Consider the following 24,522-nt stretch of genomic DNA (forward strand, 5'->3'; position numbering starts at 1 on the left):
AAAAACAAATAGAGCAAAGACAAGCATGACTGATTGTTCCAACAAATATCAGGCAACTTTACAATGCGCATGCAAGCCTGAAAGCTCTCCAATTTTCAACTAGCTATCTAAAACCAGCTCACCCAAAAGCTTTTTTACTACTGAATTGCTTACTTCTTTTTTACAGCACTGTCACTGCTTAAGAATTAAATAGGACCCCCTAGAAGAAAAAAGGTGAGACTTTGTTTTGCTATTAATTAAAATTACAAATATTTTATTGGTATGTTTACAAATATTTTAGCATGTTTACATTGTCTGAGCCAAAATGTTGCTATTTTAAATGACCACAGAAAATGAAATATAGAATTATTTTACAGAGCTATACAAAACAATTTAAAAAAAAATCCTCTTAATATTTTAGTACATACAACATTCTTTTCTAAGCCAGCCACATGTTGATTAAGAGCTGTTTGGGACACTTAAATACCACAGCTCATAGCAGATGCTCCATGACCATCACATTTTGCATTTGATTCTCTGAGGTGCAGTACCAATGTTATCAGTTCAGTCCACTCGGTTCAAAATACCCTCTCTCTTAAGTTCAAGAGAGCTGTGTGCAGGCAAAATTCAGAGCAGCTGGGGAAGTAAATTCTAACTGCTGTCTGAAGGTCAAAACACAAAGATGTGATGTAGTTACTTACAAGTTTGTTTTTTCATCTTAAGCCATGCTGTGTCAACTCTTCAGGCCACTGGGACAGATGATTCTTCTTACTCTGTCACACCACTCCGGGCAAGCACATCAAACTCCTATAAAGATGCATGTGCTTCCCCGCAGTTGTTCTGCTGTGACTCTGTTTAAGGCTTAAAGAGCCTTAGACTTCCTGGTTTACCCCCACGAGCTGATTTTACCTTTTCCCCCTAACTTTTCTAAACAACTCCTTGTCCAAGGTAGCACATCAGCTGGGTTTTTGAAAGAATACTATTGCTGTGCCCTGATTCTGTTCCAACTTAATCAAATAGTTAAACATTCATTGATTTCAGTGAGAAAATGCCTGTGTTCAGGATTGAGATTTTATCTTAACTAGAACTTTATAAGAACAGAGAATACAAAAAATCTACTAATATGAATATATTAACTCCAAAAAGTGGACAGTATATTTGCAAAATCTAAATGTCTGACTGAGAGGACTTGTCTTAAAGAATTAGTCCAGGAAAAAAAACCAAAAAATATGTTACACAGTTACCAATACAACAGCTATATTTTAAATAAAAATAATGATAATATACATGTACAATATTGTAATGCCATAACTTGATGAAAATAATACTGATCAGTATCAAACTTAGTATTTAATTGATTATCCATCCTTAACAGATGAAATGCTTTTCACAGAAATAGATGCAGGCAAGGTGAAGTGAAGCAATACTCATGGCTTATCATGAGTAAGTTTCCATGAAAGTTTGGGTAAAAATGTAAAGAATGAAACTTTAAATAGATTTATATTTATAAAAGTTCAGCATTGTAGCACTTGGGTGTTTGTGTTGCAGAAATATGGTAAGAGCAACCTAATGGTAGACAACTATGATTCTATATACACTTGCATACACACTCACACACACAAACACATATGTGCCCATGCTCAAATGCATGCGCATTGGTCTGGAGCTTGATTATAGAAGCATACCCCTATTAGCTTTTGACAGGGTAAATACCAGGAATGGGGTTCACCTCTCCTGTTTTTAGCTGTCTGCAAGGAAGCTGTAGCTACGTAAAGTCAGATGAGATGACACCTATCTAAGGGTAACATCAACTGAACATTTTAATGAAAACTGCTTTCACCCTGAGCATATTTAAGGCACTTTATTAAAAAACCTGCAGTTAATAAAAACTGGGGGAAAAAAAGTAAAAATCCTCGCACGTGAAATTTGGAAATTAAAAAAAAACAATTCCTGAGTCTTGATAAATATTTTTATTACAATAAAACACCATGACTAATGAAAACATGTCTCTTATAAAAAGCATGTTATATGACATTTTTTTGTTGAAAAATGTATGATTCAGTGCACGAAATATGTTAATAAATCTTTGGGGACATCTGTCACAAATTAATAGGAAATGAAAAGCCAAAGAATGCCCTATCATGTATGTACAAAACATGCATTGCTCCCGGCAACACACATCATGTTTACTACAGGCATCTTTACCTTTCTGTTTTCTTGCAGGGTCCTGCCCATATTTTAATACTTTACAATTATTTATGCTTCACTAAACTATTTACAGAAGCAGAAACTAATCACACATCTTCTTAACCCCATAAACACAGAACTACAGAGATGACTGCACTACATAGTACTGTTCTCTACAAGTACAGTTTGTGAACAATTTTCTTTATGAAGATTTAAATTTAAATGAAAATAGAAGATCAAATGCTCTCTGATTTCCTTGGGTACGTTTCTTTGCATCTGCTATTTTCAGAAGATTTTGCCCCAAGACAGTATTTGTATTGTAAAAACAGTTGTAAATTGTTGCAAAGTATCTCAAGTAAAGAACCATGATTCTCATGAATGCCCACTGTTTACACAGGATACAATCAATTCTTTTTCAGTTCAAAATAGCTGATTTCCAATACCAGCCATCACCTGTATGGTTCTAGTAGTATTAATTTTTACTTTTGGTATATTTTTCTTTCCTCCATTGTCTTTAAATACAAATAATATGGAAACAGTGATATGGACGATACCCAGAGTGCTGCCAAATGCAATGAACATGCACAGTGGTTACAGAATGGTATTTATAGAGGCCATAGGAGGTTCTTTCTAACCCTAATAGGTAAAAACAACAATCAGAGTGAAATGCACTTGTGATTTAACTGTGTCCTTTAATATTTTTGTTAACTATCTCTAAAATATCCCTGATAAAATTCTACTTTTTTTACATTCAACTTCTATTACAACATATTTCATGTTTTATTTAAAAAAAACCCCACAACAGTGATGGTGGTTAATCTGCTTTATAAAAGATAATACACTATGTTATATATAATAATGGCTTTGATCCAATTAACATTATGCTGCTCAGTAATTACTGTGACTTCAGTTCCTACAACTGTTATAGTGAATACAAATGATCGTTTAATGTACAGGAAGCGGGTTTCATTTGGAAGTGCTGATTCAGAAGTATTCAAGTGCTAACAATGACTTGTTCTTTCTACATTTTTCTTCATTTTCCATAAATGACAATTTTATAAATATCTGTGTTTTTCAATGTGACAGAATTTTTGGCAATTTCTTTTAATGTTCTTTTTCGGTGCAAACACAAAATTAGATTTTTCTAAACATTACCATCTCATTAAAAGTAATTGCCACTTTTACTTAAAAAGGCACCAGCATTAACATAGGAGAACATATCTTTTATGCTTGTTTTACGAAGAGCTGTACTTGTTACTGGAGCGGAAGTTATCATATCCGTGATCATTAGCTTTGAACTTTAGGCAGGACTGCCTTTCCTCCAGGGACAACAGATCTTTGGACTGGCACCAGCAACACAAGCATGACTGTTAAAATAAAAGGAATAAACATTTTACATCATTTTGTTTTGCACATGTGGCAAATGCACTGAAAAGCTGCCCTTCTTTAGTGGTACAGTAGGAAATGGCAAAAGTACAAGCTGCCATTTTCAGATTACAACGTCAGCAAACAAACAAGGTTAAGCTCCACATTGCTCAAATTATCACTATTGTGATGCTCCATTAGCAACCTGAGTGCTGAAGGGCAGGAATAGTTATATTGAGTTACATATATTAATAATGGCCACACACATGCCACTTCAAGTCTAGTTTGTATTCCTAAATGCATCTGAAAATAAAATTATGACTCCTTGTTGTCCTTTCTCTGGCAATTTTTCTTGGGCAAAATGCATGCTCTCTAATCTATACTTCCTAGGCAAGATGCTGCTATTTTTTTATTATTGCTATTTAGAGAACCAAATAGGAGAATGGTGAAAACCTACACACAGTTTATACATTTACTAGATATACTGCAGACTTTTTGCTGATGCTACTGATTGGCCTTTGGGTGCTACAAGTCCATCTGGGATCCGGCATATCCACTTCTTTCCATGCTCAAGAAGCTAGAGATCTCTTACATGCTCCCAGTTCCAGTGACTCTTTCAGGGGCCAGCAATGTAGATGGGGAAGACAAGACTGACAGTAAAGCCTCTGCAACATGTTCCCATTATTTGGGAAATAAATACACTAATGCTACTAGATGTAGAGCTGATTGGTTTCTGATGGAAATATATAGTCGGTAACGAATGCAACACAGCCAGGCAATAAGCCTAGCAGTGGCCAATAGTTAAATGCCTAGCAAAAAAGAAAAATCTTAAGAATTTGTGGTAGACAATGCAATAACTCTGATACAGTGTATGAAGACATCAGGGGCCACAAAAATAAAAAATCTGGACATGAAGGTGGAAAGACAGATGGGCTGCAGTCCACATGTGATCCAAAGCCTTAAATCTTGTGTGAAGAATTAGGGCCCAGGACTGCTCATGCAAACCAACGGAAAACTACAAACAGTTCTGTCTCAAAATGTTGGCACTGGAAAGGAACGAGTGGATACTTGCACCATCTGCCTTACCTAACTGCCTACTGATGTAAGCACTCCATCAGGATCCAGAGAACCTGGGGTCAGCACTCTCCCTGTTGGGTTGCAGAGGATATGGCTAAGTTATCTCTGCAGCACAGTCTGAGTCTGCTTTGTCAGTGATCTATAAGTGGCTGGGTGCCAGCTGGGTGTCAGGAAGTGATGTACCACTGCTTAGCATGGTGCCAAAAGGGTTTATTATGCACTCCACTCTTTTGCTTTCTCTTTTGTCTCTATGAATCTTTAATTCCTTTCTATGTAGCTTCAACAGGGAGAGAACACCTACAATAACCCAGTTAAAATTTAAAGTGAAATTTAATGACCATTTAAAACACTTTTGCATGCTAAGGAATGAATTTTACTGCTGACATCATCTTTTAACCAGAGGAGCAGCTCTCACCAGCTTCTTACCTTAAAGCAGTTTTGGAATCTTTTGCTCACCAAATACAGAGCTATTGGATTGATGCAGGAATTCAGTGAAGCCATGTTAATACCAATGTAGTCCATCACAAGAAAAAAGCTGTGTGGAAATTAAAGTGAGACACTTCTCATTTTCTCTGAAAAGGCTTAATAGAGGTTTGCAACTATGAAAATCTGACTCGGCTTCATTCAACCCACACTAGCTAACGTAATAGTAAGGGGGGTTATATCAACAGGGTTAACTCATGGAGGTAACAGTTGTGCTCAATAATTAAGTTTAACCAGTAAGATCATTCTCATGAAAGTAATTTCAGAAGGTCCAAGCACCATAGCTTGTGGAGGAAATATTCACAAGGTTTTCTTCACAGATTTAATCCTAGCTGTTCTGTTGAAAGGGAATGGGGATAGAAATTCCCCCTCCACCCTCATAATGCCACAAGACAGTAGGACAGCCCCAAAAGGGATCAGGAGGAAGACGGGGCAAACAAGGGGATTCCTCATAGTTTTCTGACTTTGCTACTGGATCAAAACAAGAGTGTCTGGATGAAGTAGTAGGGAAAATTTCAGACACACGGAGTAACCTAGTTAATTAAGACATCCAAAAAAGTCTTATGTAAAATGCCATCAGTGCACAGGCATTATATTTCTGCAATCTCACCTTAAAAGTTCACATCTGTTGGGGTCTTTCTGATCATAAATAGTGAGTTTCAATATTCTGCTTAAGTGAAGTGGGAGCCAACACAAGGCAAAAACAAGTACCAGACAGAACACAGTTTTGGCCACCTCACGTCTCTGAAAAAAGAAAATTGGACAGAATAGTTATAGTTTCTGTTTCTTGATTGCTGTTGTCTTTTAATATCCAATGTTCAATAAGCAAAATAAAAACCCTATCAAAACACAGGAGTTAGAAGAACATCAAATACCTTATTCTCTTGGAATGCGTACTCAATCTTTTCTATTGTTTTAGATGTCTTGCCCTGATTCTCTGTATATCCAATTTTTAAAAGTATGAGTAATAACATGTTTGTGTCTGGTGCACTACTAACTTAGACTAAATTTGAGCATGTCTTTTTTTTCCTGATAACATATACTGCTAACCTCATTATAGTTCAGCATGAAATTGCTTCAAAATAGTTAACAGGTTTAGAGGACGACTTCAGTTTTCATTACAAAATATCCAGCTCCCACTATTACGAAGAAATAAAAACTATAAAACCTGAAGGATTAACATCAAACAAGAAAAAAAACCCACAAGCCACCAGTTTTGTGATTGAAAGTTAAAATCCTAGGTTTCTGAGGGCTCTGATATAGATATAAATAAATATATATATATATATATAACAGCTCAGCAACACCACTACTAGGAAACTTCTTACTAATAATCTTGAAGTCATCATACAGGAACAGAATAATGATATAAAAGTAAAGTCATTAAAGGTATTATTGTTAACCTCTCTATAGACAGCAGAGTTGTCAGGGATAATTTTTTACCTGTTTTAAGTGGTCATTTAAAGCAATTTGCATCCCACTTTTCTTTCGTAACATCTCACAGGTCATAAGAGTATAGAAAAATGCTGTAATAGCCAGTGGCAAACAGAAGTAAAAGCTGAACAGCCACCAATCTTTAGCTTGCTTGTAAAACTACAAAGAAAACAAAAGCAAAGCTATTGTTAGGAGTTGAACGCTAAGCATTTTGGAAAGTATGCTATAACTACCTGATCAGTCTGTCCAGAAAAGCGCCTCTATAAGGTGTAGGTTACAGATAAGAAAACAGGACAAGTACTGTGCCCAAAGCCCACAAAAAGGAAAAGTTTCTGAGTGCTCTTCTTTTAACCAATATACTTCAGGAATTTGTCAGTATTTCATTTGAACATTATATTCACCTACACTTGTACAAATTACAGTTCACGCAATGCTAAGAAGATAGAAGGAACTGTTCTGGAGATTTTGTAAATGTCAGCATCTTACCATCATAAAGGATGTTTTCTGTGTGGGGTGAAGTAGGCAGATCCTAAGATCCTTTCCTCTGTACTCCATCGTAATCATGTCAAATGCAATAGCTTCTGGAACAGCCAGTATCACCGACAAAACCCAGATCAGTACAATTTCAACAGCAGTCCACTTTGGCACTCCAATTCCTTTAATGCGACTCCAAGAAGCAACTGCTCGGTACCTGAAGCAACAGCACGCATTTGCAAACAATATAAGAAAACCCACCTGGTTTAACTGGCAACCCCACTTATGCATGCAAAGTAGAAAAACAAATTTGAGCCCATATTGAGAAGCAATTAAGAGAGTATGATGAAAAACGGGTCTCACCTGTCTATACTGAGGGCACACAAACTCAGCACTGTGATTCCCACTGATGCCTTTTGAATGAAGGGTACTAATTTGCACATTTCAACACCAAAGGGCCAGTCCTCTGCAAGTAGCTGTGAAAAGAAAACAGTTAGAAATAAACTGTTTTTTAAAACTAATTCCTAAAGCTGAAACATAGACCTTTGTTTTGACTGTTTTTCTTTTCTGCCGTGTAAAACTTAGTCAAGAAGTGCGTTTTCACAAGGGAGTTTCCAATGTGTGTGTCCTAAAAACTAGCCAGACTCCTTAGAACAGAGGTCATGCCAAGAAATAGTCACAATCATTAAATATAAAAGTAAATGTTCTGATTTTCTGTAATTAGTTAACATCATCTAAGGCCATTTCTGTTTTTTGTAACTTTGTTCAAACGAGGTCTTTTGGATCTGTTGCAGATTGTGGGCTATAAAATGGAAAAGGAGAGGAAAGAACAACAACTATCCAAAAGATGATGGCAAAATCTCTCCCTTGGCTCAGGTCTCCTCAGACTTCTTAGAAAGCTAAAATATGGAAAAGAAGAAGAAAGAAGAATTATAACTACCCCAAAAAGAGATTGCAGAATTTTTCCCTTGGCTCAGGGCTCCTCAGATGTTTAATACCGATGTACTATAAGAAGAAATAGGTCATCATACTGTATAGATTCTGCTGGGGACCAAAGTGAGTGAAGATTGATGGCCACAGAGTTGCCTGCTCACACTGACTTGGTTCAGCAAATTCCTTTAGCACACATACACATGCATCCCAGAAGAAACAATTACACCGTCAACAGGTTTTAAGAGCCCTGGTAATAACTTAAATATTTTATTTTAACATGAAGAAAGATAAGTACACTTCATGACAATGTACTTTTGGAAATCCCAATAAAATGCCCACCAGTATTTCTAGATACCAGAATACCTTTCAAAATCTGATTTAGTCATATGCCGACATGGGACCTTCTATTTCTTCAATGATCTACTCAAGTAAGACAAAGAGTATAATGCTTCCACAGAAATGAAGCAGAAATATAAATTCTAGGGATTTATATTTCTTGAGAATTTTATGGAAAGTAATAAAGCAGAGGAAGTACGGATGAGGTTGTAATAATCATACAATATCTTTTTATTTATGTGATGTGGGAAAAATAACTCAATCTGTAATTAAAGTATTTTCAGTAAAGCCTCTCCCTAAGACTTCTGAATTGGTATAAGAGGGTGATAGCAACAAACTGCTATTAAAATTGCTATGTGAATCATTACAGGTGTTCTAAATGTACGCTTTACATTATCTTATGACACCTGGACTCATCTAATTTATAGTCAGGCAGTGAGCCTCCAGCGTACCACACGTAATTGCTATAGAAATCAATGACTTGGTAGCAAGTACATTTTATACTTGTTTATAGTATCTGTTGTATATTGTACATGTGTACATATTAAACCAGAGATGACTCATTAAGAAAGCATTTCAGAATCAAAATGTATTTTTTTCTTTATTGAGCTGAAATTAAGACCTTTGGTCAAATTTCTGTTGGCACATTCTGTTGAAGACTTTCAGCCACAACTAGCTGGTGTACATGCCAAGACACTCCCTTGTCTCTCTTCCCTAAAATCACAACAGTTCAGCCACATGTTGGAGATTTCCCTGAACTAGTGCTTATCTCTCAGGTGCAGATAGTCACACCTGTGCTCCAAGCTGACTGGATTTGAGCCAGCTCCAGTCTGGAAGCCATATGGCTGGATTAGCATAGGGCTGTGCATGAGTGAATGTGGTCAACTGAGAGAAAGGGTGCATTAGCTTGGGTTTAACATAACATCAAAATATTACTTGCATTCAGCTAGCTTAAATCAGGAACAGAATGGACACACAGCTGCCTGCATTGGATTGGAAAAGACATCTCCATTATCTCTTGCAGCTGATGTATTGTGATACTTGAGCATTTTAATGCATGAGTCACAAGTCTCTCTATCATGGTATTGCAAGCAGTTAATGATACGCTTTGCAGCAAAAGCTTGAAAATGTTAAGAAAGTAAAACGGGAAAAATCAGAATGTTTTAATTGCTGAACTATGCTTCTTTGTTGTTTCTGTTTGTTCCGTGTATTGCCATCTCCTTAAAACACTGCCTTAAAGTACTGTGAAAATCCACTGTATTCAGAAGCATCGTATTTGTGAGCCATGATTATTCCTAGTGAAGTACAGATGCAGCCTAATGCAATTTTGCATGGGTAAAACTGTTTTCATATAATTTATAACAGTGTATCTGTACAAAGAGTGCCACTTTACAAATGACTTAGAGCCATGAGATACTGCCAAGTGGCAGCAAAGAAAAAAATAATGTTGCGTTTTCATTAGTAAAATGCCAAGAGAAGTTTACCACTGGCTGTATTCTGAGTGACCTTTTCCAGTGTTTTACAGTAACTTATTTTATGTGGGTGAAGTTTTAACTCCTAAGCCACAGAGATGTGCTGAAGATGAAATGAAATAGAACAAAGAGAAAGGGAATACACTGCAGAATGAAGTGAAATCGTGCTTAAAAGAAGCAATACCTCTGATGCACTCTTATAGCCAACGCTTTTCTCAGATCAGACACAGATCTAAGCATAAACTGATGTGAAAGCTGCACAGCTATGAAAGAAGCCCCAAGAGATGGTGTGACTCAGAGACACACCTGTGAATTACAATTCCTGACCTGCTTCCTCTTGGTTGTGCAAGAACAAAAAGATATTCATAATCTGCTGCCACAATATGCCAACATAGGAGCACAATACGCTTCTTTCAACAGCTCTCAGCTGCTGTGGCCACTAGCCACAAGGCTGATGCCACGGCTCCATTCAACAACTGTTGACTTGCTACAGTCAGACATGAAGTAGTAAAGTGTGCACTTACTTACACCAGTGTCCTAGTGCTGAGCAATGAATGCATGCAAAACAGAGCAGGAATACCTATTTCCTCCTAGCTGTGTGTTCACAGCAAGCCTAGTTCACAGGGTAAGAAGACTCAATCTTCATGAATGCATCGTTCCACAGGAAATCAGACATGCAACTGTACACCCAGTGCACAAGCAACATTTTTTCCATGTATCTGTGAAATGACTGGCAGATTTTCACTTGATACTTTTTGAGATGTGGAGATCATGCAGATAAAGTATTTTTTAGCATATCATAGGAGCAAGCATTTTTCCAAACAGGAAATTTGCCCAGGAAATCAAGCTTATAGTCAGGGATAAGTCAGACTTTACAAAACTGATTAGTATTTAACAATAATTATGATGTCAGGGTGGGGATATTCACTCTAGATGAGAAAATACATTTTCTAGTTAAGCTGAGAATATTTTACAATAGAAGTGTTAACCTGTGTTTTTAATTAGTAACTTCCGCTTCAGACTTCTTTTTGAAGTGCTTAATTAAGATAAAGTAATAGCATACAGACATACTGAAAATTACTGAAAATTGAAAAAAACTCAAAATGTGTTGCTGAGATAAAAATAATTTTGTAATTTCACAATCAGAGTTATAGGACTGCAACAAAAATAAGCATTAAGACAGCCATACTGCTGTCAGACTGGGAAGCATAAACACAGGACAGAAAAAAAACCCAACAACCCAAATAAGGTGAAAACTTGTTTAGAAAATTGTCACATGCATCTTTTAACAGAATTTATACACAGCAAATGTACATGTAATAAAAAAAAATAGATTTACAAATCTGTACTGACACCAACTGACATGTTTGAGTTTGGAGATCCATAATGAAAACTATATATGTGTACTTTTAACAGCATAGTGACATTTGCACTACTTCATTGATTGGACTTCAGAATAGATTGCTCCCATCTAACTACAGAACAAAGTTACCCCCCATTGCCTGTGAAGTCTAGACAGATTCCTCCTCTGGACAATTCTTGTCGTCTTAAGTGCCTGTATGCTGCACTTGTTGACCATAAAAGGATCCTAAGCAAAACAGATTTCTAGTTTAACATGGCAAGAGATCAATATATTTTATGTAAGGATTTCTGAGATGAACTTTGCAAGACCTCAAGTAAGTAGTTCAGATGTTGACAGAAAGGAAATAATACATTTCTCCTCATAAAATGGCTGTTATCTTTAACATCAGAAGAACCAGTGGCCAAGAGTTGTCATATGGAGTAGTAACAACGTTTTCTGAAGATAAGCACCTTGACTTTCTTGGAAATTTATCATGATGCATGCCCTATAGGTACTTGAATTACAAGCTAGTGAAGTCATCAACAAAGCCATTTCCATATGAATCTCACCCTTTTTAGAGCACAGCTGGATTAAAAAAGGGGCCTGTTCACACCTTTGGGGAATATGTAGTCCCTGATCTAGTCTTTCTTATATTTCCAGTGCTTAATAATGCTTTATGTTAACAGTATTTTTTAGGTAATCCCTAAAATACATTACTGGGGGGGGGGGGGGGGGGGGGGAAAAAAAACATTGCCTTAATAAAAAAAAAATAAATAAAAAAAGATAAAATCAAGGCCATTTACTTTGGCCTTTGCTCATTGCCTTGGATAAAGACAAGGTTTTATTCCTTCCCTGGTTCTTCTTTTTTTCCTCTGCTCTTGCAGTATACTCTGAGCTAAAGGAAGCTGTGACAGCATTTCCAGGCAGATATGCTTCCTCAGTCATCTGTGTCATAGCAATTGATAGAGTTCAGAAAGCCACACAAAAGTGTACAAAGGATAGATTGTTCCCCTGTTAAAAATCCACTGGAATATGACAATAAATTGGACTTAATAAAAGAGATAAATATTACAAAGTGAAAGAAATACAGTCTATATATCAGAAGAAAAAGCATATTATTATATTATTTGATTACAGCTTTTTAAAGTCTATGTTCTTATCTCATTACGCATACATGCATGAGGGGCAGAGCTAATGTAAGTTTGGAATTTCCAATCCTTATGTTATTTTAGTGTTTCACATGTAGGAGTTACCAACTTTACTGACCTGGGAAAAAGAGCATAAGCCTTCCAGAATCGCAGATCTGTACCGTCAGGTATACAAGCTGCCACTGTCTTGTTTTCCAAAGATTAAGTGCAGAGGAGGACATAAAAAGTTCACCAACCACCTACTCTATCCTTCTGCTCCTTATGTCCACACTTTTAATTGCTGTCTCAAATTAACAAAAACACGCTTACTTAAGTCTGTTTACTGAAGCAGTTGACTAGGCATAGGACCACCTTCATATCCAATTAGTAGCAATCTTGCAAAGCTTCCACACTGCCACAGCATTCTGTACTGCATAAAGATTGTCTCAAGACTTTTCTTAACATTTAATACATATTAGATTGCAGGTGCCTCACAATCTGGCTAACACCTGCTTTTCTTTAGAGCCCCACAATACAAGAGATGTAAATTTTCATTTGTTATGTTTTTTCAGCTACTCACATATTCACTTAAATAGTCACAGGGACATCTTTTGAAGTTATCACTTTAAATAGCTAACAAAATGCTTCTCCAAGTGAGAATTCTGTGGTCTCTCATATGTATCTGTCTGGAAAGCATTCACAGACACTTTCACACTTTCTACTACAAGTGTTGTTGAGTAAACTGCTGACATTTTACTAACATGAGGAATTCTCTCCCTCTTTCACACAGCTGCTATCTGAGAATCTGGTGGCTATTTTGAAGATTTGGTTCATCCAGTTTTAAAATGTTTCAAATTGCAAGTTACAACTGTTTAGTATAGTTGACTTACAAACAATTATTCTTCCCCTGCTGCTGGGTGATCATAGCCAGCTTTGCATTGCACTACTGTATCCTCTCTCATAACAGTGCTCTGAGGGTGGAATTAAATGGGATGTAGAGTGGATAAAAAGTTATTAACTCAAACCACACACAAACTCTTCTTTTTTATTAAAAACCACAATGTCTAATGTTGGGGAAGGTGGGAAGTGTTTGGTTTATTTGTAACTCACATCTATTCAAAAGTCTTATTTTAAAAAAGCAAATATTTCACTCACTATTGTAAGGGATAATACAAATTTAATATGGGATCTTCATTTAAGATGAGCAGCAGCGTGGGAGATTTAGCATCTGAGAGCTATCACTTAGCTGTTAGCATTATCAATAGCACAATAAATATCCAACTCGTAGCATATTTATCAGTTTGCAATCTGATGGCTTATTCCTCCCCCTCCAACCTACCTACTCAGAATGATACACTTGATAACATGAAATTAAGATAAGCACAGTGATATATCATTGCATGCTATGATTAATTTAATTTTGAAATAGTGTCACTGAGATTGCAAAGTCTTGTACTGAGCAATTGTCATTGAATCAATCAGTTGGACTTAACTGAGAACAGATGAAAAATCTTTTTTGTTCAATACCTTTTGCTTACAAAAAGGCATTTTTAAAAACAGCTTAAAGAAAATACTTCTCATATTTTTCATATGAATTTCATAAATTTCACTCTCAGATGAGTCCACACTTCTCACAAAGGACTATGATAAATATGTAGCATAGAAAACACTGAAACTGAAGAAACTGTCGTCTAATCCAAATTATCTGGCTGGTGAATTTAATAGTTTTGATGTTCCCTGCTTTGCAATACTCCAATACTTTAAAAGGATAAAGATACAGGATTCTATCATTGCAGCAGCTTCTGAGAGCAACCACTAGGGATAAAGAAGCCTAAATTCAAACCCACTCCCTTCAACATATTTTTTCCAGAGCTAAAAGTAACAAACCCCAGAGATTAAACACATGCATATGAATGAGGAGATGACAGGTGAAGGTTCTCATGTTCACTTCAAACAGTAACTGATAAGGACTCAGACTGTAAACTTTCACGGCAGAAGGTGCCTCGTTATTTGCAGCATCCCTCCTAAGAGGGTGATCCTAACCAGAGGCTGGATTCAACTGTTCTTAAGGAAATATGGACTGCACAAGCTGGGTAGACAAGACAGAGGTTGTTCTTCTGTGGCAAGTCTCACCACTCCAAAGGTCAGAGTAACCAAGGGGCAAGGGCAGTTGTGGCTCACTCCCTCTCAGCTGTCCATGCTGCGAACGGAGGAACGGGCTCTCAGCTCAGGAGAGCATCACGCTTCACAGCGGTGGGACATATAGAACTAATGCATTTCGCTCTGTTGAATGATCTTTGTAGCTCCTGAATAAAGGCCCCATGCCAACAGCGACCGTAGGGACCCAAGTTAAGTATTACGACTAAGCATGCCCAAGCTGAGCAGCAGGGACCGAGCGATACTCAGAGGAATCTTCTGTGCCCTCCCCTCCATTCCTCGGGAGAAAGGAGGGAAGCAACGAATCCTTCGCGCATTTACCTACTGCATTCATCACCTTTATCCCCGGGACAGCACCTGTCTCCAGGTGACTTGCAGAGCCTGGCCAGGGGCTCAAGAGAGGGTGCCGTTTGGGACAACATCTGACCACACCACCCTCCGTCATCAGCTTTTTGGCATGAGGTGAAGTCACGAAGGCTTCCCAGCCAGAGAAGAGGCGCATCTGCCCTCGGCTCCCGGTGCGGTGCCCGGTATCTGCCGGGAAGCAACACGAACAGGTCCGGACCCACCCCCCGCTCCCCCCTCACCTTGTAGACGTTGATAGGAATGTCAATGATGATGTGGAGTAGGTCGCCTAGAGCCAGGCTGGCGATGAGGATGTTGGGGCCGTTCCTCATGCACTTGTTCTTGTAGATGATCCGCAGCAGCGTGGAATTGCCGATGATGCCCAGTACGAAGACAAGGCAGGACACCACCGTGTTGATGTACTTGAAAGTCTCCTTAACCTCCGTCTGACCGGTGCACATGGGGGGCGAGGCCGAACGCGGCCGTCCGCCAGCCGCCCCCCCACCCCTAGGCAGCGCGGCCGGGCGGGAGGCATTAATCTCGGCGCCCCTCACCGCAGGGGTCTCGGCCGTCGGGCTCTGCCCGCCCGGGCCTGGCGAGCGCACGGACCCGCCGCCCTCGGCGGCGGCGCGGCAGCCGAGGAGCAGGAGCAGGAGGAGGGCGGGCAGCCGCCACGGCCGGGTAGCGGGCATGGCGCTGCGGCACGGCTGATCCCCTGCCGGGCGACCGCCGGCGTCAGCGCCGACCTGCGCGGAGAGAGGGGACCGGGCGTCAGCCGCAGGGACAGCGAGCCCAGGAGCGCCGACACTCGGGGACGGAGCCGGGGCGCTGCCTGCTACCGGGCGGGGACTGGCGGCGGGGCTGCGCTGGGGCGAGAAGCCCCCTCCAGCAGGAGACCTGCTCGGCGCCGCCGCCCTCTGCCACCCGCTCCTCTCCTCCTCACCTCGCTGAGCGGAGCGGAACCGATCCTGCCCGCCCGCCGCCTCCGGGACTCTGCCTGCTGGGCGAAGGAGACGCGCCCCGCCGGCTGCCTTGCCCCAGGCTGTGGCTGCCTGCTCCTCTCCGTGTCACCGGGGCCGGCTGACACCGCTCTCCGGCGATGGGCAAGCACCCCGGGACACGGGGCCGGGAAGGATAGGGCTTGTGGCAAGACCCGGCGGCCGTCAGCCGCGCACCAACTCCCTTGGCTAAAGTCGCGCCAGCGGGGCAGGGCACCCCCCTTTTTCTAAAACATTCAACAGCATCTGGCCCATCAGTCACTGCCAGACCCCACCCGCAGCCTCCGCCCTCCCCGTCCTCCCGCCCCGCGGAGACCAGCCCAGCCCCTCCGCCCGCCGGCAGGCCCCGCCGCTCCGCCCCGCTGAACTGTCGGTAGCCCCTCGGCTGAAGTGATCGCTGCCTCGGTACCTGTTGGGTCTGCACTGCGACCTGCCCTTTTGCAGCCCGCCGGCCCCGTCTTGTGCTAAGTTAGCTGTGGCAACCCAATGAAGTAATTTTGCGGGTTTAGAGTGTTTTAAATCAGAAAGGACTGTTAGAAGGGGCTTTGGCATTGTTAGAGGACGCCTGCGGGAGAGGAAGAGGGCTTTTCCCCCTTGTCCTCTGGAGCGCTCATTCCCAGTAGCTGGGTAAGGTGTTCACACTCGCGTTTTATTCTGCTCTGCAGACAGCCCTCACTCAGACATCCACAATGGCACATATGCTGCTTGTGCAACTCCTACGTGTTTAACGCTTTAAAGAGCTTTACAAACCGGGGTACTTTTATATTCTTCTTATGTTAGAAACAGTATTTTGACTGTTCTGAAGCTGCCGCTTTGGACTGCCATGGCAACGCATCTGATCTCGAGCTCGTTCCAGTCCTTGCGCCCTTCAGTGAAGCGTAAGAGTGAAGAGATTAGTACAGGATTTTATGGAGACTACAAACAGCCTCTGAATGTTGGAAACAATTGCACTTCTAACTAGAAAGAGCTGAATTTAAAGGTGGTTTCCAGCATCCTTACATACCTTTTTTTTTTGTTTGTTCTGTTTTTCTTTAAATCATGCTGGAAGCTAAATCATATTCAGAACATGAATGTATAAATGCTTCAATACAGAAGTCACCTAAATTATTACCATACTTGTAGGGGAAAACACAGAGAACCAAATGTTTCTTTCAAAAATTGCTGGTCTCTCATCTTTACAGCATTTCCTGCTAACACCTTCTTGAGCTAATGTAGCAGACAGCATTTTCCCATCCTCATTTAGCTTCCTTTTCACATGTCCATCTTCATTTAAAAGCCTGCTGTATTGAGCCTCTTTCCAATTTTTATTTTTTTTATTTTTATTTTTGAATTCTTAATTTTCTTAATTAAGCTGGCACACTCATTTTTCTCCCACATTTTATATTACAGTACTTGTGAAATAAAGGCACTAGAGTCACTTCTAAACTGGGATTGCACTCCAGCTGGAATACTGGTCTTTTCAGGTTCAGGCTTTTTCAGACTGTGCTTTGCAGCTGGATTCGCTTTGCAGCACTGGGGCTGATTCCTCTCCCAGTGACAGAAACGTGAACATAGAATAAACCCTATAATATTCTGAGCCTTGGGAACTTAACCATAGCCTTTTCAGTTTTCACTTCTGCATTTTCTCAATTTCCAATTCAGTCACCCATAAATGAACAATGTTTTGCTAAATGCAGTATTGACTTTTACTAGAGAATCTTTGCATTAACTTTTACCATTAACATAGCATTAACATTCCTTTTACTTGCAAGGTTCTTGTTAAGCCTCAAAGGCTTCTGAGCTGCTCTTGACCAACAAGAAATAGATTGCAGCTACACTGATTTATTTGCTAACATTTTTGTTAACGTAACTCCGTGAAATATGTTTGCTGCTCTTTGGTAGCACCACCATTGCTGCCACTTACTTCAGCTTCAGAAGTTTTAGTAATAGCAACTTAGTTTAAGAAATTTCTAGTAATAATGTATACAGAACTCAGTACAGCTGCTGCTACCTAAAGCACATTACTCTGTAATACTGCACAAAATAGGTCTCTGTGACAATGCACCGGAGCTGTTTCTGGCTGTAACTAAGTTTACCACTCTTTTTGTTTCTACTCTGTTTTTTCAAAGATTAGAATATTTGAGAAATTCAATGCTGTGGTCCAAGTCTGCTTTAATTAATGAAAAAGTAAAGGCAAGCACAGTTTTACAGAATTTTATTCAAGGATGAAGATATTAAACACTGAGACCACAGTGGACATCTTGGCAACTTAACTGTAGCTTAAATGAAGAAGCAACTAACAGGGTTAATCTAGATTGCAACAAGAAAAAATAATCTGTAAATATAATAGACCGGTGCCCGTTAAGTGACCTCTACTAGTTACGCTATGAAATTAATTCCATACTGAACTGTATGGAATTCATTATATAAGATTATGCAAACTGCTGCTATTTTATTTTTTTTTTTCCTAGAAGGAAGAAACACCCCTTGTCCTATGGAAAGCTCATGTTTGTACAAAACAGAGAAAGCTGGGCCACCACCTAAAAGGTCCTCCAGACTGTGTGACACTCATTTCATTATATTCTGCACTTTCAGTGCATTCCATCCCACAGGCTGTTGACAATTATATGAACTACAGCCAGTCACTATTTTAATTACAAGTCAGATGCAACATTTCCATCTATACTTGCTAATTCTCTGAGTATTTTTATCTTTTTTTTTTTTTTTTAATTGGGAGAGTAAAGCAAATAGACTGAATAACTTGTAATCACCACCAGAATGACTTTAAAGATTATTCTGTTCCATGTAGTATAAATCATGGTAAGTGGTCACCATTACAGCACCAGAAAACCCTTTCATTAACAAGCTTATGAGACACACCACAGAACTGTATATTTTAAGTCGTTATACTCATTGAATCCATGGGAATTTTGTCATGAGCTTGCAGGTACTTTTGCAAATTTCATTCACTTTCTGTTTATGTTGTTCAGTAATTAAGTAGCCTTGGAAATCTGCCCCATCAGACCTGCTTTTCTTTTCACTGAGTCTGGTGGAAATTTGCCTACTAACTGGGGCAAGTCTGGGATGAATAGAAAGAATAGCTGTCTCAGTGTAAGCCACACATTAGATGCAGGAGGTCAATTAAAGTCAGAAAATAGTTTTCTGTGTTTTATAAGTTAACACAGAAACATTAACAACAGCAATTTTAAAGGAGTAAATGTACTTTGAGAAATCAAGAAATTAGGATGTTGCAGTTTTGTAGCTGCACATGTTTATGTAGTGGGCAGATGGTACAGAAGAGTGACATTATCTGCCTCATTTTTTCCCCTTAGTCTAAATTTATGCAAAAAATATTAGATTCTTTTTAGTGTGATGTGTATCTATGCCTTGTGTCTTCTTCTACATAGCTAAGCAACTTCTATAAATTATAGTGTTGGCTGTCAACCGCAGCATATTTACCTTAACCCAATTCTTGAAAGAGTGGAACAACAAGTATTTTATCATAAAAGGTTACAATAAAACATTAACAGTAGATATCACAAATTAAATATGAAATTTGTGTGCAGATACCTGTTTTAATGTAGTGTACATTGTAAATGATTTCATATTTTATCTTAAAACAGCAAGATGGGAAACAATGAAAGACAATCAGATGTGTACTAAGAAGAAATTTGTTTCTTATACTCCTTATTAATATGAGTTCAAGGGTTTTATACAGAATGAAGTTCAAGTCTTTACATTAGGCTGGCTGTTAACTGAAATTTTATTTTCCTGTCTAACTTGAAGATTTAAAATAATATGCCAGTTAGTAAAACTTAGTCCTCTCAACCTTCCTATTCAGCATCAGCAAAGGAAATTGCAAGGTAAATTAAAGTTCTAAAATTAATATAGCAGCATGTATCTAACTTGAGGCATAAAATACACTGAATCGCTGTCCATTAAGGAAAAGCTGCTGAAATAGGTTTGGGAATGTAGCTGCAGGTTTGAAAGAGCAGCATTTCTGGATTGCACAGAAATTAAAGACATGTTTTTCTATGCCACCCCAATAGAATAAAGGTGACCCAGTTTGTTTTCAAATTCCAGTTGCAGTAGGAGTTGGGTCAGAACCTCCCAGCAAACCTAGATAAGATCAGTTGATTTAAAAAATAGGACCTTTTGCAGCTGCTGGAAAATGTCTGCACTTTTACAAAGGAGGTGATAACTGACCATACATTGTTTATGTTTTTGTACAGGAATCACTACAGGTGAGCCTTTCAAGTCTGAATTAAATTCATTTCCAGACAAAATGTCTGACCTTAAAAAGAGGTGCATTTATGCACTTGTCCATGCTTTTCTGCAGGTGTGCCCATGTAATACAACCTCAGTGTTCATCTGTGTAGGATGAACCCACCACCACCTACTGACTCTAAACTGCACCTGTAAAACCATTCAGTTGAAAAAATCACTAGTATAAAGAAATCTATACTGTGAAATATCAGAGGGCTAAGGAGAGATGACGTGTGCAAGACACCTGGCTGTCCACAGGCTCCTTGTTTGCTTCACACTTGGTTCTGTTTAGGTTGGTTCCAGCTATCTCCAAATCAAATCTATTACTGTGGGGTCAGTCCGAAGTGGTGGTGATGAGACCTGGTTCTCAACACAAAACACTGGGGCTTTTTCTGGGCAGTAATATGGCTGCCTAGCTACTAAATCTCTAGGATCCCCTGCTTGGGCTGGAGAAGGAGACACTTCCACTTCTAGTGAGGGAGTTGCTCCCTTGAGAGGGACTTGATCTTAAAGGTCTTTTCCAACCTAAATGATTCCATCATTTTATGACTTTTACCAGACTACACTGACAGAATGCAATAATTATTCACCCAGGGAAATAAGTAAGAAATAGTATTCAGATGTCATATACCTCAGGAGGTAAGTACTGCTTATGTGGATGACTGAAAGCTATTCAAATGGCCACAGTAACCTAGTAAAAGCTTTCTACAGATTTACATCCTTGGATGATATGTTTTTCTCTTACAAGACATCAAAATATCTCACATATGCAAATAGGCCCTTGCAGTCCAGACCTTTGAAGAAGCACTTCACTTTTATTTAAAAAAAAAAAAGTTGGACTGTGAATGAAAGCCAGTGCTTGGCCATTTTCTCAGTTTTGGTTGTTGACCATGGAAATAGCTGGGTAGCTCCTCTGATCACAATGTGGAGCAGGTCAGAGCACACTCTTTTCTGCAGATCAGCAGAAAAGATGACATGAAGATGACATGGGTCCTCCTAGACATCACATTTTTGGTGAGAGGTATTTGGGAGTTCCAGATCTATTGACCTGAAACCACAGTTTTTCAAATTGGTGTAGCTGCTCACTGAGATGGCTACTTTAAGTATATTTTTCAAGGGACTGCTGAAAGATTTGTACTCTACACAGCATTTGTATTCTACACAGACAATCTGTAGTTACTAAAGATGCATGTCTTTTCAACACCTCATCAAATACAGTCCTTAATATGTTGAAAACAGGTATGTGTTATTGTTATCTTTTACGTTTTGCAGCAAAATCTAGTCTCCACCAATTAAAAAATGTGGTCATGGAGTAACACAACTTTTCCCTTCATATGGCTCAAACTGGGAATATCAGTTTTGCATGCATCTATATTTAATGCTAGCAGATCATATGTTATCAGCTGAGGGAAAACAGGAATTCTGTCTTGAGATGCTATTTTCGTTTTAGAGGGTGGCCTCCAGAAGAAGCCTCAAAATCCGACTTTGTTATTTACATTACCAAGATGATTCTGGCTTCAAAACATTCCTGACATGTTTTACGTTATTTTTTCCCACTGAGGAATCTGGGTTTAAAGGTCAGAGTGAGTTCTTCTGCTCAGGTGCACAGTCACTATTAAAATAATCCATTAACATAACCCATACAGGTATTGACTTGCAAACTTCAAGTCCTCCATGAAAGACAGACCACTGTTGCTATACAATGGGATCTTCTTGAACTTGCTGTACTTTCTTCTCCCAGGTGCATTGGAGTTGTTTTGGTTTGGTTTTCTGTAACCCGCTTTGGTTTCTAAATGTTGTGATTTTGTGTGACAGCTTCTCCTGCTGTCTCTGATGCTTCAGTCAAGAAGATCCTTCAGTAGGTTTGAAAGCCACAGGTGCTATCATCACTTCTCTTTACAGAATCACATAATGATTGAAGTTGGAAGAGAATTCTGGAGATCATATAGGCCAACTCTCCTGCTCAAGCAGGGCTACCTACAGCTGGCTGCAGAGAACTGTGTCCAGACAGCTTCTGTACACCCCCAAGGATGGAGACTCCAAAACCTCTGTGGCAACCTGTGCCAGTGCTCCGTCACATTCACAGTAAAAAAAGTGTTTCCTGACATTCAGACAGTATCTCCTGTGTTTCAGTTTGTGCCCATTACCTCTTGTCATGTCCCTGGAAACCACTGGAAAGAGACTGGTTCCATCCACTTTACACCCTCCTTTCAGATATTTATATACCTTAACAAGATCACTCATGAACCTTCTCTTTGCCAGGATAAACAGCCCCAGCTCTCTCAACCAGTCCTCATAAGAGAATTGCCCCAATCACTTAATTATATTTGTGTCCCTTTGCTGGAGTCTCTCCAGTAGTTCATCTTGCTTTTGTACTGTGGCCAAGAGCTCTTGTTCCCAGCTTGCACAGACCTGTGCTCCACGACACTCACTGCACTTGCAGCCTTTAGCAGAATATCACCTTGCTTATTCTTGAGTCTATACATCTACAAAAAGCCCCTGTAGATGCTGTAGTAGCCTGGTCACATATTTGTTCTCAGATCAAGCCACCATTCTCTGAAGTGGACCTCTTTGCTCCTAGCAGCAATATGTTTTTTTATCTTCAGGAAACGGAGTATTCTTGTTTCAAGAGGAACTCTCCAAAGCTACTTCCTGCTCAAAAATACATTTTGATTTCTCCAGGGAAAAGTTCTCTCTAACTTGTTTTTAGTTCTCTCCCATCCTTGACCTTTATGTATCATTTTTCCATGACCTCACCTTCATGACCCTTCCTTCTTTCTTTGCTTTGCTAGAGAAGAGTACTTGCTAGAGAAGAGTACCTATATCTCTTTCTCTTAAGCTTTCAGGCAAGCAAAATCATATTCTCCCCAATATTAGTCAGAAGTGAACTCCTTACAACTACACCCACTACTTTTTTAGGCTAGAGAATTTCTGCCACTGACATTATTTTTTTTCCAAGTAAACTTCCCTACTATGGTGCTACCTCAGTGTAAACTTCATTTTTCTCTAACCTGCAAGAGGTGCAAAAGTAGTCTTCTAGGTTCTGCTCTATTCTTTTTCCTTTGTTAACTGTTGTCTAAAGCTACTTACTTCACATTTCCCTGAACTTTTTGGCTTTTTCATCCAGGCATTTAATTACTGCTTTTGGTATATCTCTTCCTATAACATCTCATGTACTTTCTGTAGCCTTGAACTCATCTCCATAGAAGAACTTGAACTTTGCTGGAAACCACAGCCACAGAATACTGTTTCTTCTCTGAGCAACCTTCTGATTTCTTCTTCAGTTCTCCTGTTTCAAAGCATCTGAATATTACATGAATGTATTACAAGGCCCAGAGAAACCTCCAGATTCCCAGATTCACAGGCTAACAGCATGACACATATACCTGTTCTGACAAAACTGATGTTCAAACATTGCTCTACCTCTCACCTACCCTTCAGAGATTATATTTGCTGTCCTCTATTCTACTGCTTCATTTTTTGCCTCTGATTAAAGACTCTGTAAGTAGGCAATAAATTTATCAGTGTTTTTTACCTGCAGATTCTAGGAATGTTCCTAAAATTCACAAGTATTCAGCAGCTCAAAAAAAATCAAGTAGATCTGGTAGTTTTCAAGATTCTTCTGCCTTGAAACATTCTCATCATTTGCAGTTTGTATTGCTTATTTCTCATTCTCCAGTCTCCATACTGTGCTAGCCTCCTGGTGGCCTACAAACTCAACTGTAGCACACCTTTGTCTTCCTATGTTCATTAATCTGCACAGCAGATCAAATGGTTCACTTATTTATTCTTGTGCTCAGTGTCCCTCTTTGGAGTGTTTGACATTCATATGCACTGTCCTTTAGAATGAGATGATGTAAACATTTAAAAATAACCAAACAGAAATTCACAGCATTGCATTACCACATGTTAACTGGAGTATGCATTCAGTTTGGGTTAGCAAATGCAGCTCTGGGTACTGTTTGGATGCAGCTTTAACCCAGCTTTAACTCAGTCCATGGCCATTTTTACTTTTTTTTTTTTTGTTTGCTTCTAGTCAGGACTGAAATTGTGCAATAACTATCTTTCACTTGGTTCCTCATCACTTATGCTTTGGGCTAGCATTAGAGGAAGAAAATGAAATGACAATGAAGAAAAGCAAGTGCAAATATTGCAGCTTCCAAAAGGGTCATTCTAATTTGGGTGAAATGTCAAAGAGGGTTTCATTATATCTGAGCCATTTCCTCTATTCCTATTCATTGTCAGCAGATTGAACTTGCTTTTATTATGTTAAAAATAAAGTACCAAAGTTGTATTTTTAGATTAAATATAAGAGAATGATAACCCATGAGCCCATGTCCTTACCACAGATTCCTTGCCTGTCTACTCTAATGATGTGAATAAAGATCACTCCTTCTTCTATGTTAGACACAGAATGGCCTTGCAAACAAGACACTTTATTTTAGGGGAATTTCATGGTTAAATGCAAGTTGCATCATTCAGACATTATTCCTATGCATTTGCATTGATGTAACTCTTCTTTTAAATTACTTGACTGCAGTGCACATTTCTTTCATAGTTGTGTTATG

General features: G+C 39.3%; 1 protein-coding gene across 1 annotated transcript; it reads right to left on the reverse strand.

The window, feature by feature from the left end:
* Window positions 1-1,934: 1,934 nt before the first annotated feature.
* EDNRB (endothelin receptor type B) lies at window positions 1,935-15,937 on the reverse strand. The gene is made up of 8 exons (XM_005148118.4): window positions 15,655-15,937; window positions 14,954-15,457; window positions 7,363-7,475; window positions 7,012-7,216; window positions 6,535-6,684; window positions 5,702-5,835; window positions 5,035-5,143; window positions 1,935-3,533 (listed from the first exon to the last, which is right to left on the reverse strand). Exons 2-8 carry the CDS (start codon window positions 15,401-15,403, stop codon window positions 3,402-3,404), a joined length of 1,293 nt encoding a protein of 430 aa, XP_005148175.3. The 5' UTR covers window positions 15,404-15,457; window positions 15,655-15,937; the 3' UTR covers window positions 1,935-3,401.
* Window positions 15,938-24,522: the final 8,585 nt, after the last annotated feature.

This window comes from Melopsittacus undulatus, chromosome 2 (assembly GCF_012275295.1).
Source record: "Melopsittacus undulatus isolate bMelUnd1 chromosome 2, bMelUnd1.mat.Z, whole genome shotgun sequence".
In the NCBI taxonomy this organism is placed as follows: Eukaryota; Metazoa; Chordata; class Aves; order Psittaciformes; family Psittaculidae; genus Melopsittacus; species Melopsittacus undulatus.